At 37.8% G+C, this 19,950-nt stretch overlaps 1 protein-coding gene across 2 annotated transcripts in view; it reads left to right on the top strand.

The window, feature by feature from the left end:
- LRP2 (LDL receptor related protein 2) overlaps positions 1–19,950 on the top strand; it is a 144,895-nt gene that overhangs the window by 30,690 nt on the left and 94,255 nt on the right. For both annotated transcript variants that reach the window (XM_034426960.3, XM_034426953.3), the window contains exons 4-12: positions 182–298; positions 5,733–5,843; positions 5,947–6,060; positions 7,104–7,220; positions 8,971–9,114; positions 9,832–9,951; positions 11,871–11,999; positions 15,599–15,768; positions 18,072–18,295. In XM_034426960.3, the coding sequence (XP_034282851.2) occupies positions 182–298; positions 5,733–5,843; positions 5,947–6,060; positions 7,104–7,220; positions 8,971–9,114; positions 9,832–9,951; positions 11,871–11,999; positions 15,599–15,768; positions 18,072–18,295 (1,246 nt within the window). The remainder of the gene's footprint in view (positions 1–181; positions 299–5,732; positions 5,844–5,946; positions 6,061–7,103; positions 7,221–8,970; positions 9,115–9,831; positions 9,952–11,870; positions 12,000–15,598; positions 15,769–18,071; positions 18,296–19,950) is intronic.

Raw genomic sequence — 19,950 nt, 5'->3', positions numbered from 1 at the left:
GAGTGCTCAGGCTACCACAGGTGCCCCCGACACGAGTGATGTCAAACTGGCCATGCCCCTTGCCCCCTGCCCCCCAGGTCAAACCCTGATGCAGCCTCAATGAAATCGAGTTTGACACCCCTGCCATGGATGTGTGTGTGTGTGTAAATAAAAAAAACTGTAAGCACAATGTTTCTTGCAGCTGGGCGAACATGCTCCAGTCAGCAGTTTACCTGTTCCAGTGGACAGTGCATCCCAAGTGGCTACAGGTGTGACCATGTCAGCGACTGCACAGACGGAACAGATGAAAGAAGCTGCCGTGAGTGCTTTTAAATCTTTCGCAGTAGATTTGGTTTCACCCTTCTCTCGTTGGCTTGTTAATCAATTTGTAAGATTAAGAATTTGTTGATGGACAGAAATGAACACAATATTCTTCTTGTTATCAACATTTCAGCACAGATTCTTTCATGGATTACCGAGGATGTGCTCATAACAGTTACATTGTTCTGAGGTTTAATAAACCGTACTGTTGCTCTGTAATGGGCTAAGGCTAAGGAGAATCTCTCTCTCTCTTTTTCCTGATGTTAAAACAGACCACAACCCCAAATTACATAAGCATAAAGGTGAGGGTTAGGACATTAAAATATATTGGGTTGGGCTTTGGGAGCTGGATAGATGATCATGATCATTTATTGTATGCATGTATGCCTGGCAGAAATTAAAATTAAACAGAGTGATATTCTATTTAGACTATCTTTGGTTACTATGGGTTGGAATGAAATGTGAAAAAAGTAAAACTTTAGATTTCTGATCCAGTACAGAAATTGACAGCGAAAAACCATTTGTCAAAGAAGGAAAAACAAAAAGCAGGGAGGATGTTCAGGAAACATCAGAGGGCCTTTGTACAGCAGCCCCGTTTGAGCTGCAGAACAGATGGATGAAGGAGAAAGAGATTTGTTAACTGATGGAAAGTAAGGGAATACAAGGCCCTCTTGTCTTCATCACTACAGGTACTGAAGACGCCCAGATGAGGCACAGTGTTCAGACTTTTTAATCACAATTTCAAAATGGGATAATCACCTTGGTTGTCTAGACATCCTGTTTGTCTAGAAACAGCTCAAAAGAAACCTATAGTTCAGATGGTTCAGAATCAGACAAATATAATTAGACTTGGGGTAATAGAGACTTAATAACACCTGGGGAAATTAAGCTCTTTGAATGCACTGCAAAATAGAATTTGGATAGAATAAAGGAGCTTGAAACTATTTATTCCTTGGGCTTCTTCCAAAGAAAATAACGCAGATGGAGAAGGACAGGAGAATTAGAGGATGCAGGCAAGGAGAAGTATCTACCCAAAAGTGAGAGAATGCAGGTGGTTGCACTTGACCCAAGACCCTGAAAATCCTGAGGAAAAAGATATAACTTTTTCATCATAAAACAAATAAATAAGCCATTAAACAAAGGGTCAGCAATATTTCATTTTAAAACTCCTCTGCAATATATTTTAGAGTTTGACAGTAAATTGATGATAGTAGCCTTACTTTGTAGGTGGAAATATTTTTGTATAGTAAGCACAAAGTTAATAAGAGAAAGAGCTATGAGCAAACATATTCTTTCATGTCAACCAGTACATAGTAACTGAAGGTTTCCAGCTTTAATTATTAGCATCTAACAGGTGTAAGTAGGGTAGGATAGAAATGTTAAACAGAGAAGCATAAACGTTATAGCAATCAGTTTCTGCCTCTTTGCATTCCTGAAAACTCTGATATGACTAATATTCATGCACGCTGATGGTTCATTTCCAGCAAAGATAAGTAAGGATTGCTTGTCAGAAATGAAAGTTGGCTTGTGAGCCATAATGTGGTCTTCAGTCAGGAAGTGAAACCATCTGAATCCATAAATCAACTGATTCATAAATTAGTTGGGTAAGACATGAGATGGTTCCAAGCAAAGAAAGCAAGAGAAGAGCATGAGCAGAGTTCTAAAGTTGAGAAGAGAAATGCTAAGTGGAATAAAAAAAACCCAGACCATCAAATAGATGAACTGTCCAGCGAGTAGTTTGTCCACATTGAGCCCAACAGTCTCAAGACTCATAGTGACTCATTGCCCTAACTAATTGGGGAGTTATGATCCCTAAAGTGAAAGTTAAAAAGTACCATTAATCTAAGTTGTACACAGGATAGAATAGAGGTTTCTTGGCTACATGACTGAATTAAAGCTACATGTTTAAGCCTTGCCAAACTATGATTCTGGAAGACATCCAGGTAGAGTTATAGGGAACAAAATACATTTAAAAAAGCTGACTGTCAGTCACTTGCCTGATCTGTTTTGGAATGAGATCGCATTAGAGTTCAAATGTGTTTCTAGTAAAAGAAAGGTAGCTCAGGGGTATCAAACTCGCGACCTGTGGACCGGATGCATCATGCACTGGCCACGTCCACGTTCCGTTTAGCGAAGGGTTTAAAAAAGTCACGATAAGTCACATGACGATGACGCGATGACGCAAGTTTGACACCCCTGATTTAGATTGATTCAATGTAATGATAAATGTCATATGTTGCCTGGCATGGTGGGTGTGGCTTGGAAATCAGGAAGGTATTTATCACCTTTCTCAAAAGTTCCCAAATTGGGTTTAGCAGAGCAGGACACATGTTTTGCTAAGCGGTTGTAAATGCAGAGGAGTTTCTTAATGCTATATTTATGACTCTTACCATTCCCGGCAGCCTTTAGCTTTGGAGTTTTGCAGCCTTTTCCCAAACAAATATTTTAACAAAAGTACAGGGGGGAAAAAAAGCCACAGGGGAACAAGACACAAGACACAAACTATATGAAGCCATTGTGTCAAAGTTTTGTCCAAATTGAAATCTACTTCCAAGTCATCTAAGCGGCCTTTAAGATGATAAATGTTTTGCACAGTACTTGGTAAACCCAGGGTTAATTCTTGGTTTCTGTTTAGTAATCTAGGAGTCCATCAATCTTGGGATTATTACAGAATTACATATTCTGTTTTGGACCAAAAAATGCTATATATCTTTCAACAGCCACTAATTAGAGTATTGGTGTTGACAATCATCTTCAACAGAAGGCTGCCTGTGACTGTAGGACAGAAAACTAGGGTTATTGCACTGATTGAGGCTGCATATTTGAAGTATGCTAGTGTAATAGAGGGCCTGTAATCTGAATAAATTCATCTAAATGCTACTGTGGTTCTGACTACTCACTTTTATCACACCCTATACAAAGGATTTTTTTTCCCCATATGGGAATATTTTTGATGGTGGAAAGCTTTGGCAGTTCATATATTTATTGATTTATTAATTTAATATGGCTCCGGATTGCCATTGACTTGTGAAATGATTCAGTTGAGAAAGCTGCTTTACTTGGAATTTTGCAACATATCATATGTTCTTTGTAGAAATCACCAAAAATGTGACTAGTGTGATACAGTTTATGTTATAATTAACCACCATGAAAGCCAAAGAGCCATTTCCAGCTGTAATAATCAGTACATATTCCCATGCTTTGAAGAAAGGTTTAAGGAGCTATGAACCAAAATATAATGTTTATTTATTTAGAATAGAACAGAATAGAATAACAGAGTTGGAAGGGACCTTGGAGGTCTTCTAGTCCAACCCCCTGCTTAGGTAGGAAACCCTACATCATTTCAGACAAATGGTTATCCAACATCTTCTTAAAAATGTCCAGTTTTGGAGAATTCACAACTTCTGGAGGCAAGTTGTTCCACTGATTAATCATTCTAACTGTCAGGCAATTTCTCTTTAGTTCTATGTTGCTTCTCTCCTTGATTAGTTTCCACCCATTGTTTCTTGTCCTGCCCTCAGGTGCTTTGGAGAATAGCTTGACTCCCTCTTCTTTGTGGCAGCCCCTGAGATACTGGAACACTGCTATCATGTCTCCCCTAGTCCTTCTTTTCATTAAACTAGACATACTCAGTTTTCGCAACCGTTCTTCATATGTTTTAGCCTCTAGTCCCCTAATCATCTTTGTTGTTCTTCTCTATCTACTCACTCTCAGTGACTCTGGGCATCTTAGAAAAATAAAAATCCAATATACAAACCATAAAAAACAATGACCCCTTTCCATTATTATGATGAAGATGATTTTTAGTACATTGTTAATATAATCTGCTGCTAAAGTTGCTTTGAAAAGAAAGGCATATATAACATAAATACTAATAAAGGAGAATATTTGTAATTTAAGGTTGAAATGAGAACCACTAAGGATCCCTTAGAACATAAATAATTTGGGAAATGGAAATTATGTTTGGTGGTTAAACAAGGTCCAGAAAATTTTAAAAGAAAATAAATATAATGTAAATTACAAAATTTACAAAATTATTAGCCCTTTCTAAGATGGGACTGATCTCTATACCTTGACACAACTTGCAGTCTTGGCCCTGCAGATAGCTACTCCTGCTCTCATTACCTCAAGATTGCAACCTGGTCTATTTGGGGCTGCTTTGAAGACTATCCAGCAACTTTATCTGGTATAGGAGATTGCTTGCACTTGAAAGACATTTCAGTCACGCAACTTGTTTTATAGGTACAGTCCTGCATTTGTTTACCAGTAGTTTTCTAAAATATTGGGATTAACTTGGAAATCCCTGTATGGCTTGGCCCTGGTTATTTTCTTGGGCCATCTTCTCCAAACAGACTCTGCTCATCTTATGTTTTTAAATTAAAAGGAGATGTTTCAGAAGTAAGGGGTGATAGGAGCCCAAAATAAGGCTTTCTTAGTAGCTTCCTGGAGAATGCTTGCCACCAAAGATCTGAATATTACTTTTGAGAAAGATGGTGAAAATGCTTCTGTTCTACTGGATGTTTGGCATCTAAACTGTATTTTGTTAGGTGAGCTTAGTGTTGAATTCTTAATGCATTCTAATGTTTAACTTATTTTTAATTAGAATCTTACTGGAATTTTAAAGTTGTTGGAAGTTTTTATATTTAGAATCTGTTGAAGTTAGGTTTCATTATTTTTATATAAATTGCAAACTGTCCAAAGACTTATGAATGTGGATGAGATATAAATTTTGTAGTAAATAAATTAGGAGATTAGGAGATTTATTTCTTCCTACTCTTAGTTGTCAATAAAAAAAAAATCAGTCTCTTTCAGCAAGCATTTCTATCATACTGTTTTTGATTGCAAGAATTGTTGGTTTTGATGACGTGTTTGAGGTTTTTTTTAACTATCCTTACCTATTCTGTTTGATATTCAACATAATTTTAGTACACTAAATGTATTAATAATATGTTGTTGCTGCTAAATGTGCATTCCAGCAGTTTCTTTGCCCTCTGAAGCAGAGCAATATAGGCATTATTTATTTCTCTTCTGAGGGAACAATTTTAAAATGGAAATAATGGCAAAATGATTACAGTGATTTCATTTGCTCAGTGAAAATTAGATTTCCTGTGCTGCTGTAGACACTCATCTTTTTCTACCTAAAAAAATCTGGAAGAATAATCTTTCCCCAAGAAATTGCGAAAATTACTCTTGGTATTGTAGGAGATAAGTTTGTATTTTATAGGAGACAAAGACTCCCATAGTTAGATTCCTTCTAAGACAGGGGTGTCAAACTGGTGTCCCATGGGCCGGATGCATCATGCACAGGCCACGCCCACCCCATCTCCGCAAATAGGAAAAACATTGCGAAACATCACGTGACGGCAACGTGACGCAGCAAGTTTGACACCAGTATTCTAAGACATTAAAACCAGACATATTTCCCTTTGCAGAATACCCAACCTGTGATCAGCTGACTTGTTCTAACGGAGCCTGTTTTAATTCAAGTCAACGCTGTGATGGCAAAGTGGATTGCAGGGATTCTTCTGATGAAACTAACTGCAGTAAGTATTCAAGAGCACACTCAATGCACCTGGTTATAGTAAGCTTAATGCTATCTGGAATTTTCCAAGCCATGTTCATCCTTTATTCTTTTTTTTCCTCCAGCCCGTGTATGCTCCAGTACTCAGTTTCAGTGTAGCAATGGGGATTGTATCCCCCGAGCCTTTATTTGTGACCATGATGATGACTGTGGAGACAGGAGCGATGAAAACTCATGCAGTATGTTGGTTTTCCCTTTTTGGCTCCTTTTCTCTCTTTTTGCGGTCCAGTTAGTGTTTATCCTTCAGAATTGTAAGAGCTTTTACCTCAGAGTTGGCATTTCTTGTCTGAATTTGTGGTATATTCTGGTCTCAGTTATATTTTCTTTCTTTTTTTTTATTTTAAAAACAAAACATTTTTAGACATATAAAAAGTAAAATGTTATACCATGTATATACAAGATACATATATTAATACAGACGAGAATACATAAAAAGAAAAAATGACTTTGGTCTCAACGTCCATTATCTTATTAACGGTGCATATTTGTTAATTATTATTATCATACAGAATTTTACATTTACTCTCATTTCTACAAATTATCCAATCATACAACGTGACCAGACGTCCCGCTTTTGGCGGGACACTCCCGATTTTTAACAATTTGTCCCGCATCCCGCGGCGTTTTAAAAAAGTCCCGGTTTTTGGAAAGAATGCACGACAAGCTAGGGAACGGCGGGAGAACGGGAAGGGAATACACGGTTTTCGGCGGCCATGTGGTTATTTAGCCAGGATATGAGTTTTATATTATTTTTGTTAATTTTATAATGTTAAACTTTAATAATAACAAATAATTGTTGAGAACTGATTATCGAGAACTGCTTATCAAAGTTCGCATTGTTGATCAGGAACTTACTATTTTTGCGTTCTATGAAAATTTTTGTTGCTCCATATAGACCAAATTTTTAATCAAGAACCCCCCCCCTCGGTCAATGTGTCCCGCTATACCAATGTTAAAATCTGGTCACCTTACAATTATACCACCTATTCCACACTACATAACCTTTTGAGTCTACCTTATCCTTCATTTCAAATGTTAGTTTGTCCATTTCCGCACAATTATAGATCTTTTGGATTATCAAGTGGTCTGTTGGCAATTGATCAGTTTTCCAATATTGGGCGAGCGCTCAGTTATATTTTCATTGCATGTGCTTAATGTTTAGTGCTGAGGGAGTTGTTTAAAAGGACTCTGAGTCATTGGTCTTTGATGTTCTCTTCCTCAGCATATGCAACTTGCAAAGGGAATTTCTATACCTGCCCAAGCGGTCGCTGTATTCATCAGAGTTGGATTTGTGATGGGGATGATGACTGTGAAGATAATGCGGATGAAGTTGGATGCGGTAAGTGAGAATGTAACATAGCCTTAATGGTCCCATGTGAAAAAATGCTTTCTCCTACTCCTCTTACTGATGCATATAGGAGATCAGTGGCCCAAAACCTTGCATTTCTTTTAAAATACGCCATTGTGTTCTTTGAAATCACTTCAACAATCTGGGGATTATTTGCACCCATTTTGAGATATAGATCAGTATAGTAGGATAGACTAGAATACAGGTAGTCCTCAACTTACGATCACAATTGAACTCAAGGTTTTTGTTGCTAAGTGAGACATTTGACAAGTGAGTTTTGCCCCATTTTACGGCTTTTTTTGCAACAGTTGTTAAGTGAATCACTGCAGTGGTTAAGTTAGTCCCACGGTTGTTAAGTGAATCTGGCTTCCCCATTGCCTTTGCTTGTCAGAAAGTTGCAAAAGGGGACCACATGATCCCAGGACACGGCAACCGTGATAAATATGAGTCAGTTGCCAAGTGTCTCAAATTTGATTATGTGACCACGGGGATGCTGCAACGGTCCTAAGAACGAAAAATGGTCATCAGTCACTTTTTTCAGTGCTGCTATAACTTTGAACAGTCACTAAAAGAAATGTTGTAAGTCGAGGACTACTTGTATTAGGCTGCTGTTTGGTATTAAGAATGAAATTAGCAAGACAGGAACCAGAGGTTGCCACGTTCAAGAGGACTATTATGTCATACAGTTGCCTCCCATGGACTTGAAGAGTGACAAAATATTAATTGACTTGGAAAGGTGGAAGCAAGGAGCCTGGGTTTTAAACTCTGGCATGCAAACTAATGAATAGTTGATAACTGGAACTGCAGAAAGCAAATCTGTCATACATGGCTTCATTTGAATCTGCAATACTCAATGTATCTGAGGCGAGTCTATAAGTCAGTTCCTGAATAAGAGTTCAGGGTCTGGAGGGCTGAGACCTCCAGCTATACCAGTGGGAAGCCTGACTTTCAGCAATCCTGAGCTATATAATTTGCTTTTGGGATACAAACCATCATATATAAAGGCAGACTAATACACATTAATATTAGGCGTAAGTCTAATAAGTCATGTAAATGGTTTGGGACAAAATCCTCTGCTTCAGTAATGCTTGATCTTACAATAAAAATACTTTTTGGATGGAAATCAGTAAAATGTTTTCCACAATCTTGATATATTTCTCCCTTCAGGAATCTCCAAATTGGTAACTTTTAAGACTTGTAGACTTCAACTTCCAGAATTCCTCAGCCAGCCATGCAGGTTGGTGAATTCTGGGAACTGAAGTCCACAAGTCTCAAAGTTGCTAAATTTGGAAACTTCTGTTCTACTTGATTGGGCCATTGGCCTTAATGAAGGACATAATACTTAATTCTTAATTCCAATTTTCCATTGGCCAATAGTAGCCTTACAAAAATTACTGAAACTGTTGAAAATATCATCTTTGAATTTGTTTGAATCCACACATTAATCGTAATATTTTAATTCAGCCTGTATTCTTATGCTTCAGTATTGTAGATTGAAGAAATTTACTTAAGATGTGATATGCAAATTCATTAATGCCCAAATACTACATCATATAGAAATGCCTGCTGGGGGCAACTGGAAATAATAAAAAAACTTTTCTGGTTTTCTTATATAGTTCAAGAAAAATAGAAGGCTGTCTTGTAGTATCTATCTTGCTTGTGCTCTAGCTAGAAAAAGTCCGTGAAAATTGCTAAAATCCTGCAAGCATGGAATGTACTGTTTTTTTCTTTTGTATTCTAGAGAGTGGCCACCGAGATTGTTATCCAGGTGAATGGGCCTGCCCTGTATCAGGGCAGTGCATTCCCATTGACAAAGTTTGTGACGGGACTCCAGATTGCTCTGCTGGGGAAGATGAGACAAATGTAACAGCTGGCAGACATTGCAGTGAGTAATGGACAAGCAAGTTTTGTTGGACACCAAAATGTTCATATGGGCAACTCAGAGATATCTCTGACATCTTAGCATTAAAAATAGGAAAGGTGTTTTAAATCATGTTGAGATAGTTGCAGCAGCAATTGCAATGTTATATTTGACTAACATCCATAGTTTCAACAATGGCTTGAGACGTCGTTCTGATTTTGAAGTGCTCCTTCCTCACAATTTTTTGTTGGTTCAGAGTACTTCAAGTTTGGGCAAACTCCACATAATATAACATGACCTTAAGGTGAGCATTTCTGTGAAGCCATACTCCCAAATAGTGCACATCACTATTGATGTACTTGATAATAGCTGTGACTATAATTGCTGGTTAAGCTGCATTGGGATTCCCATGGTAAAAAAGGCCTGATTTTCCAGATAACATTTTGGATTTGGATATGCCAACTTTCCGCAATCTAGTTATCCATTGATGTGTTGGAACTGTAGCCCTTAGAATGCAAAGAGGCAATATTGATAGGAAATTCTGGGAATTACAGTCCTCAAATTTCTAGAAAGCTATATTTAGTGACATTGTATATGTAGTATATGCGTTTTCTAAATTCATTTTGTTCATGTAATCCTATATTTAGGCTTTTTTCAACAATTTATCATTGTAATTCTATTTCTGGGTCAAAGCAACTAATTAATTAATGCTATTCTTTAATTGGCTTTTGTTTCTGATAGATATATCTCAGTGTGCAACTTTAAGCTGCCAATATCGTTGTCACTCATCCCCCACTGGGGGAACATGCTATTGTCCTGCAGGATACGTCATCAGCAACAATGACAGTCGCACTTGTGTAGGTAAGTGATGAAGGTTGAGATCCATGCACAATCAGTCATTGTATTTCCCCTTCAAGGTGTCACGAACTCTCAAGGGAAGAGTCAGTGTGACAAATTGGTTGTAGAATTGACAAGAACAGAATTCAGATTTCTACTTAGTTGTTGAAGCTCAGCAAGTGATTAGGGCCAACATAATCTCTTGATTTGACCCAGTTCATAAGGTTGGGGTGGAGGCAAAGATTTGAGAAGAAAGTACTAAAGACTGAAGCCTGTCTTGAGCTTTTTGGAAAAAGATGGGATTTGAATGCAACTGATCAACAAAAAACCTTCAAGGATTTTGAATCCTGCAGCATCAGATGGAACGGAATACCTATCAGGTGTGCTATATTCGGCTTGACAAATAGCACTTTATGCACAAATCAAATGGTTTGGTTTGCCTTATTTGTATGAATTGTCGATGAACAAACAAACAAACAATAATCTCCACTCTTTCAGTTTTTGGGGAATTAAGTTGCCTGTAGGAACAGAGATTCAAGGAACTTTGTGATTCAAATTGAGAGAAAAATGTGCATTGACATTTTCAGCCAGAGATTCATAAGAAAACTGCTTAAGCTTGCTCGTCAAAGTATGGCAGTTTTCTTGTTTCCTTTTGTGTTTAAACTACATTTTAGATATGTGGGCCTGCTGTGAATAATGCACAAATGTATCAAGCGAACACTGTAGCACCAGAGCCTTTTTAAAGCTAAAAACTAGCACAGTAAAGAGGTATAATCCCTTCTCTTTATTAGGTCACTTCTTGACCTAATTCTCATTGAGGTAATAAATCTTTGTATCTTCTGATCTGCAGGTGCACGAATTCTCTTGCCTGCAAGACATTTTCTTTACACAGAACACCAGATTGTAAAGACAAAGGCTGTCATTTAGGCTTATGCCTGAAATATTGATTTACTTGATAACTGTGTATGTATGCAGAAGAAGATTTAATACCTTCTGAAGGGCTCCAGGCCCAGTCTTGCTAAGAATTAGACCTTTATTGTTGGCCCATTTTTTTGTGCTGCCTTATCAGACAATATCTGGAAAGCCATATACCTTAGAGTAATACAGTTTCAGTTTTTATTTTTTATTTTAAAGTGGAGAAGATTAAGCTTTTAATTCTAAAAGGGAGCGAAATTAGTGCTACTAATCTGATGCCTATTTATGCTTATAAATCTCACAGCATGATGGGAGAATAAAGCTGTCTGGGTTCATTCAGGTGATCTGATCTATTCTGTTGATAAATTATTCTACTGATTATTAGAAAAACTTGTATATATAAAAATTTTAGATGGTTTTCTTCAGATAAGTTAAATTTTAACGAGTCTGTTAATTTTTTTAAAGATTTTGTTAAAGCTACTCTACACATTTCCTACTTAATTTTCTGATTTAGCATAAAGAAGCTGAATCAAATAACAAACAGATTTGATGTTCCTACTTCAATTTATTAATTCTCTTTTAAGGAACTGAATATATTTGTAAAAAATAAACACTTTAAGAAGTAATGTTCAGAGGTTAGATGATTTTTAGATATCAAAATTAATGATACAGGGGAGATTTTCCAACACACCTTTGTTGTCGTTGGCTTAAAAACATGAGAGACAGTGATTTAATGAGATCTCAGAATTGATCAGGGATTTCAGTCAGGAAAATAATATGAGCAATGAAAGATTAAACATGGATCACAATCAGTTTTCCATATCAGCTATTAATTTCTAGCTACAAAACAAAGATGAAACCACTGATTGCAAACTTATTGTCATTTTGGCTGTAAGAATGTACTTTTGAAGGAACAGCAGATCTGACACTTTCATTTTAGAAGAAGGGAAAACTGCATTTGTTGTGGATAGCATTCTGCAAATAGAAAGAAAAAAACGTACACTTCCTGAATGTTGATTCTGTTATAGACTTTGATGATTGCAAAATGTGGGGCATTTGTGACCAAGAATGTGAAGATCGTGTTGGTCACCATCACTGTCGGTGTGCCGAAGGGTATGTTCTGGAGCACCACCGTCATTGCCGAGCCAATACCACATGTGAGTCAATATCTCTAAAACCTGATTCCCCCCTCCTCCCTTGTACAACTAATATTGCCTTACTTTTTCTCTGGTATTTGAAAGAAAAGCCAATTATAGGCCTGTCCTTGAGAATAATGCTGGTCTGCTTTAAATATCACAGACCCTTCCAACACAACATTGCCATTATCTCTCCCACCTATTTACTGTTAGCGAGTTGCTGATGAAAGACCAGGCAGTGCATTTCTTTCACTTTCTTCATTGGGAGAGGGGAATTTGGCAGTGTAGGTGACATTTGAAAGCCTATTCTGGTTTTATCCATGGATGGATGGATGGATGGGATGGAATGCTTTGCGAAGTTATTAGCATAAAGGAAGCACATCCCCTTGAAGGGATAAAGTAACTGCATCTTTGGGGAGGCTTTTTCAGTTGCGTTCTGTTCCTTAAAGCAACCGAGTGAGCTTTCCTGAGGACTCATCTATTTAATATGTGTTGAGAAGATGGGGGGCAGGATTTGGTCACTCCACTGTTTTTTTTAAGAAACTTTCCTTTCACATATTCTGTACAGTAATTATTCTTGTAACTATTTTCTATAGTTACAATGTTCTAGTAATTAAAGATAATATATATGCAAGTTAAACAAGGCTGTATTATGTATTGTTAAGTTGTATGTACTATAATTGCAATATTTATACGTAGATGTATCTGTATCTACATCTTAATATGCTTTTCTAAAAGAGTAATGAACAATATTTCCTTGTTATTTTGAATAGGCGTGGACTTTTTCTTTTCTGCTAGGGATTAAGATCCAATATATCCTGGATATAAGATATATCCGTATATCTTGGAATAGAGCAGGAGTCTCAAACTAGTGGTGGGAGCCAGTTTGTACCACTTCGGGAGATCTGGTTGTTAACTTTCTGAACAGTTTGGTGAACTGGTTGTTGGGAGAAATCATTAGGGCAGAGAACCAGTTGTTAAATTATTTGAATCCCACCACTGTCTCAAACTGATGGTCCCTCCAGGTTATTCAGTTCTGCGTTTTCCTTACACCCATACACAGCAGAAGAGCAATAGTTTGAAGGAGGCAGGGACTTGCCAATCTGAGCCAGGTGCTATAGATTTTGTCTTAGGGAAGAAAAAAGTGAATCCACTGAAACCAAAGGACAACAACATCCAAGTGCCACAAAACTGTCACAGTTTTCAATATGCTTGGACCAGCACCCAGCACTACTGCTATTGCTTAAGGGCAGGGGTGTCAAACTTAAGGCTCATGGGCCGGATCTGGCCCATATGCTGCTTAGATCTGGCCCGTGAGCTGTCCTGGAGATAGTGAAGGACTGGGCCACGGTGCCTCTGCCTGCAAAAAGAAGAGCTCGGGAAGGCTGCACGTGGCCCTCCCAGGCTCTGTTTTTTTTGGCAGAGGGCTGCAGGATCCCCTCAGCCCCGCCTTGGCCACCACAAGTGCCACCTGACATGAGTGACATCAAGTTGGCCACGCTCACCCTGACCGTGCCCACCCCGACTATGCCCATTTGGCCTCCCAAGGTCAAACACAACCCTGGCGGGGCCCTCAATGAAATCGAGTTTGACATCCCTGCTTTAGGGTGAAAAGCATAGTCCTGATGTGGCAGGCTGAGGAGTGGCTGCAGGACTAGGCCCATGCTGGACCACTATCATTGCCTAGAATGAATAAAGCCTAGCAAGATCAGCAAGCTGTTGTCCTGCTTTGGGAAATCATTCCCTTGCTTTGTGTGTGTGGCCCCAAATTTGGCAGCACCTTCCTCTTCCATCCATCCTTTCTTGTCTTGCTCAGTCACTCAAATTGTAACTCTAGATCTCTAAAGACACACTTCAGTTTTCTTATCAACAAATTGTTTGGGTTGTTTTTTTGGCAGAGCAAGAGGACACCCTTATCTCTTCTCCCGTTCTGCCAAAGACACCGAAACAATTTGTTGGCAAGAAATCATTGCAATCTCCACTCCAATATGAGAGAGCGCATTATTAGAGGTCTGAACTATGATAAGGAGATTTGAAAGGAAAAAAAAATACTGGGTTAATTTGGAACCCAAATCTGAAGTTTAGGTTCAAATCTTAAACTTGATTTAAAATCCCAGAATCTCCATGTTTTCTCGTTAATTGTAATTGGAAGACACATTTTTTTTTCTATTAAGATTATTTATTTGTTTATTTATTGGTTCGATTTATATGCCGCCCTTCTCCAGAGACTCAGGGCGGCTTACAATGCGTTAAGCAATAGCCTTCATACTTTTGTATATACCTGCTTAGTAGGGCTTTCGCCCCCCCCAAGCGGTGTTCTTTTTTATAAAAGTCAGTTTATTGCCCCACAAACAGGGTCCTCATTTTACCTACCTCGAAAGGATGGAAGGCTGAGTCAACCTTGAGCCTGGTGAGATTTGAACTTGCAGTAATTGCAGGCAGCTGGTGTTACTTAACAGCACTTTAGTCTGCTGTGCCACCAAGGCTCTTACCTGAATGTGAGCTACATTTACAATAATTATTGTCTCTTATGAGAACGTGATGTTTGCTACATTGAAAGCAAAGCATTATTATCCTCTCGTTTAAAAATTGCCAATTTCATTTGTATTTCTTGTCAAAATTGGAAATAATTTCCCAAGATGTTATTTCTTCTAAGAGGAAAAATCTGGTTAACTTTCTAGAGATTTGTATTATTTTTCAAAAGCAACCAATCCATATGTTGTTGTTTTTGTTAATCATATGCACCAATAGTTAATTGTCGAAAGGGAAGTAGTAAAAAAAAGGCTCCTTTTAAAAATGTGTTCTTCCTTTGCTTCCTTTTTAATTCATAGAGATTTTCTATATCAAAGTATGAAAAAGCTTCAATTCTGCAAAGCTTAGACCAAGGAATTATTCCTCAGATGACACTTGTGATGGTTTGGGTCCCCGGGATAGGGGGGCACAAAATGTTTTGTCTCAAACTTTTTCAACTTCACCAATTGTCCTCTTCTAAGTGTGAAATTGTTGTTTTGACCAGATATTGTTTCTCAGTATTTTAGAAATTCTGTTAAGCTTGAAAAAAGGTGTTTAGGAACAGTTCCATTCAGAAGTACTCCATTTCAAGCACCAACACTTACAAAATTGTTACTACTGCAAGCATGAATGTTAAAAACAATTAACACAGCTATACTAAATTGAATCAACCACTTACCTAATCTTCCATACATATTTAATTGCCCTTTTACACTGATAAGCTTGTTTTCAAAATGCTGTTTTCTCTCCTCTTCGTTACATGTAATGTTTTAAAGATCTTATGTGGCATTCAGTATTGAGCTGCTTTGAGGCCACTTTGGTGGCACAGTTCCAACATATCTTCTTTGCTATTTAATGTGACGTTTATTACAAAATAGGATGGGCAACATTTTGGTGACAAGTGATTATATTTGATGGCTGGGGACAGAAAAGGTATAAAAGTAAACGAAATGTTTTTTTTTTTTTTTGGCATTTCTTTAAACATTTCTTTAAAAAGACTTTTAAAAATATTGCTTAGATTTATATTGCAGTGTGTATCTTCCGTTTAAGTTGGGAATGCATACCCTTTTGAAAAATATACGTTACAGCAATGTCATCCATGTTTTCAGCTGGAGCTGCCTCTATAATTTTTTCCAATGGCCGTGATTTATTAATTGGGGACATTCATGGAAGAGGTTTTCGAACTCTGGTACAATCCCGGAATCGTGGAGTGGCTGTTGGTGTGGACTTTCACTTTCAGCTGCGTAGGATATTTTGGACTGATACGGTGCAAGATAAGGTAATTTGAAATGTACAAATAGCTTTCTTGGAAGCAAAGGCATCCAAGAATTGTATGTGTGTTGATAACTTTTCATTTCTCTGAACAGATGCAGAGCCCTTCTTTGTTTTCAAACAAAAATGAACTTTTGAGATGGTTCTGTTGATAATTACGACATTTCTTAGCTATGCTTTTACATGTAATATATTGAACAAAGCATGCATTATGCTATTGCATCGTCTTGAGCAGCTCTTAATATTATCAGAAAGAGAGTCCAAAAACCTAATTAAGAGAAATAGTACATTCTTTCAAAACTCTGTTGCAATTGCTTGAAACCTGATCATTTAAAGTGTAGAAGTACTGTGTTTTCTGGGAAGATAGACATAAGATATTTCTCAAGTATTATTAGTATAATTGAGCTTTGGGCAACAAATATTGACAATTTATCATGCTGCAGGCCGATATTTTTTTATGTGATTGCTTTTTTCCCCATTGCCTTGCTTTTTACTGGAATAGTAACAAATAGTATAAAATATAAATTTGGTTTAATGATGTTTGGTAGTTTTAAAGCATCAGTGATGTGGATATAGAATAAAGAATTGAAAGACTTTTCTCCCCCCCCCCCAAGTGCATTGAAAGACATGTTAACAGCAGGTTCTTAAAAAAGCACAGTATGGGGAGGTGAAGGGAATATTCTCCTAGCATAAGTTTTTTTCTGCAATTTTCCTTGGCTCCTTGAATTATATCAGGGCTTAATGACCTAATTTTTACTCTTCTGCTTACTGTGGCATGTAATGGATTTGGATTAAGATAGACATTTAGTTCAGCTAATTCATAAGATAGCTTGCTTGTAATTGCTAATTATACAGGAACCAGAGCATATATATACTATATCTAGGTTGGTGCTTCATACCAAACTTGAATGGTTTTAGCTTAGCTTTGCATATTTTGCCTTGCTTTTAGTTTGAGATTCAGCATACGATGTAAATACAGCTCGTTGGATAAACCTACGTGCATGAATTATAGAGGAGAACTCAGATTGCTAGTTAGAAGGGAAAAATTTGCTTTCTTCAAAATCAGACTCTCTTTTATACATTGGTTAAGAAAGGAGATTATGAATCAAGTTTTATTGATTTTTTTTCCCTTCCCCTCCCCATTCACCCGCATATTTTATGAACAGAGTATTGGCCATATCATATCTTATACAACTTATCATATCCAAATACATTTTACTTAGTTACAATTTCTGCCAAAATCATATTTTTCCATATTTTTAAATCTTATCTTAATATTTCTATGTTTATTTATATACACAACATCTTCATTCACCCTCAAATTCTAATTTCTCTATTTTTACTCATATTTATTCTTTTTTACTTTTTAATAATTCATTCTTTATCCTAATACATTTACACATGTTCGGGGTTGCCTTTCTTCCATTTCATCTTTTTTATTGTACATCAATCTTTCTTCTCATTCTCTTCCATCTCCCTCCCTTCTTTTATCCTTCCTTCTTTCTTCTTTCCTCCTCTTCTACTCCTTCCCTACTTCCCCTTCCTTTCTCTCCCTCTTCCTCTCTTTCTCCCTATCTAATCTTCTCTCCTACTCTTATTTCCCCTCCCTCCCTTCCTCCCCTCTTCCCTTTCTTCCATTCCACTCTCTCCTTCTCCCTTCCTTCCATCCCTCTACTCAAGAAAGGATATTATGATTAGTGCCCATGCAGATGTAACAAGTTAAAAGAGGTGAAGTCACATTGAAGAGATTGAAATACAGGTAGTCCTCGATTTACGACCACAATTGAGCCCAGAATTTATGTTGCTAAATGAGAAATTTGTTAAGTGAGTTTTGTCCTGCTTTATGATTTTCCATTTGTTAAGCGAATTACTGCAGCTGTTAAATCAGTATCATGGTTGTTAAATGAATCTGGCTTCCCCATTGACTTTGCTTGTCAGAAGGTCGCAAAAGGGGATCACATGACCTCGGGATGCTGCAGTGGTCATAAGTATGAACCAGTTGCCAAGCATCTGAATTTTGATCACGTGACCATGGGGATGGTGCAAAGGTCGTAACTCTGAAAAATGGTCACAAGTCACTTTTTCAGTGCTGTTGTAACTTTGAACGGTCCCTAAATGAACTGTTTGCAAGTTGAGGACTACCTGTAAATGGTTAAGAAATTGGGGACTTAATACTGCATAGGACCAACATTTTCACCTATAATAAATGCATGCAGAATTTATTTTTGTTTGGAAATTGTGCTAATATGAAAGTGGCCCTGAAAACATACAGTATCCTAAGTCCTAAAACACCATTACTTTCTTTTCCAGGTTTTTTCTGTCAACCTTGATGGCTCGGATATCTATGAAGTTTTAAATATTTCAGTTGACACACCAGAAAACCTCGCAGTAGACTGGATTAACAACAAGCTGTACATAGTGGAGACCAGCGTCAACCGAATCGATTTGGTAAATTTGGATGGAACCAACCGGGTAACTTTGATTGCAGAAAGTTTGGGGAACCCTAGAGGAATAGCTGTTGATCCTACTGTTGGGTAAGTGGTAACACTGATTAAAAGATATTACCCTCCTTTGAAGAATTGTAGGCTTGCTGTTTTTCAAATGCATCATCAATTGCTCAATAAAATATTACTAGGAGTTGATGGAGGAGTAGGAGTTTGGCACACTTTACTACCTTCTCCTTCCCTAGAAATTCTCTTCAGGTCCTTATTTCATATTTCTTCTTCTTTTTAAATCTGGATATTATGCAGAAAAGAGCAAAGGAAGAGCTGCAATTTAGCTGCGTGTCCCTGATGAGAATGGTAGAGAAATGCTGAACAATAGCAATAGCACATAGACTTATATATCACTTCACAGTGCTTTACAGCTGTTCTGCCCCAGCTCCGGATTTCCGAGGATATTGACACACACCAACGGTCCTTATCAAATTTATTAAGTAGCAAGAATAAACATGACCGGCAAAGGTTGGCAACCAGCCCAGAAAACAAGATATGATAAACCAAAATACTCTGATACAATACAAGTTGTTTCCAGCAAGAACACACTAGCTGCGTGCGACTTAAATAGACTAAGGGAGTGGCCAATTATCCTCAAGCCCTATTCTCGAGTAGACCTCCTCCTCCTAAGTAGCCACTCCTGCCTTTTGGCAGCCCTGCGTGCCCGAGCATTGAGGAGAGGCTCCTCCACTTCGCTCTCTCCACTGGAAGGAGCCTCTGGAGGTTCTGAAGGCCCTGGCTGAGTCTCTGCCTCTGGCATCACATCCTCTTCAGCCTCCTCGCTGTCCGACGCGAGCGCTGGCTGTGCAGGCTGCTGGCGCGACACCACACCAGCCTCCTCTTCATCGGGATCAGCCACGATCCGCGCAGGCCGCTGGCAGGCCACAACAACAGCCCTCTCTAAGTGGTTTACAGAGTCAGCCTATTGCCCCCAAACAGTTTAGGTCCTCATTTTACCCACCTCGGAAGGATGGAAGGCTGAGTCAACCTTGAGCCTGGTGAGATTCAAAATGCCAAATTGCAGGCAGCTGGCAGTCAGCAGACGTAGCCTGCAGTACTGCACTCTAACCACTGCGCCACTGAGGCTCATATGTTACAATGTTACAGACGCAGTATCTGATGAAGATGCTGCTACACATAATCATCTCTTATTTTTTAATTCAAAAGCTCTTTTCACAAAAGTCAAATCTAAACTGTGTTTTACAAAGAATGAGTCATAAATTATGATTTATAGGTCACAATGACACCTGCTTAACTAAAAAATAGTTTGCATGTTGTATCCATAAATCAAAAAGGAAATCCACTGAATTGTATGTGTTGGGGGGAGGGAGGGAATGGACACCTGATTCAGTAATTGTCTGTTTTCTGCAAAATAAAATAGGAAATTGGATTTGTTGTCAGTCATCTTTCATATTCCTTGAACTGGACATAAAGATAATTAGTTTCATATAAAATATGATCTGGAATATAGTTTGAAATCTCTGTAATTTCTTTTTTGAGATCTCTCCAGAGTTTGTTTTTTATAACAGACCACTGCTATCTTGGAGCATTATATCTTTCATTTATCTTCTTCAGTACTGATATTTGAATTTGGGATATTTATTTTCTAAACCTGGGAATTTTAATTAGTGTTTTTAGTGTCTTCTTTTCACTTCTAAGTGTTATATTATCTGGTTTTCTATTTACTATGATTT

The sequence above is a fragment of the Pantherophis guttatus genome, chromosome 1 (genome assembly GCF_059756535.1).
Source record: "Pantherophis guttatus breed Tessera chromosome 1, ASM5975653v1, whole genome shotgun sequence".
NCBI classification, from domain to species: Eukaryota; Metazoa; Chordata; class Lepidosauria; order Squamata; family Colubridae; genus Pantherophis; species Pantherophis guttatus.
Note: the sequence above shows the minus strand (reverse complement) of the source record. Positions and strands in the feature narration are given on the sequence as shown.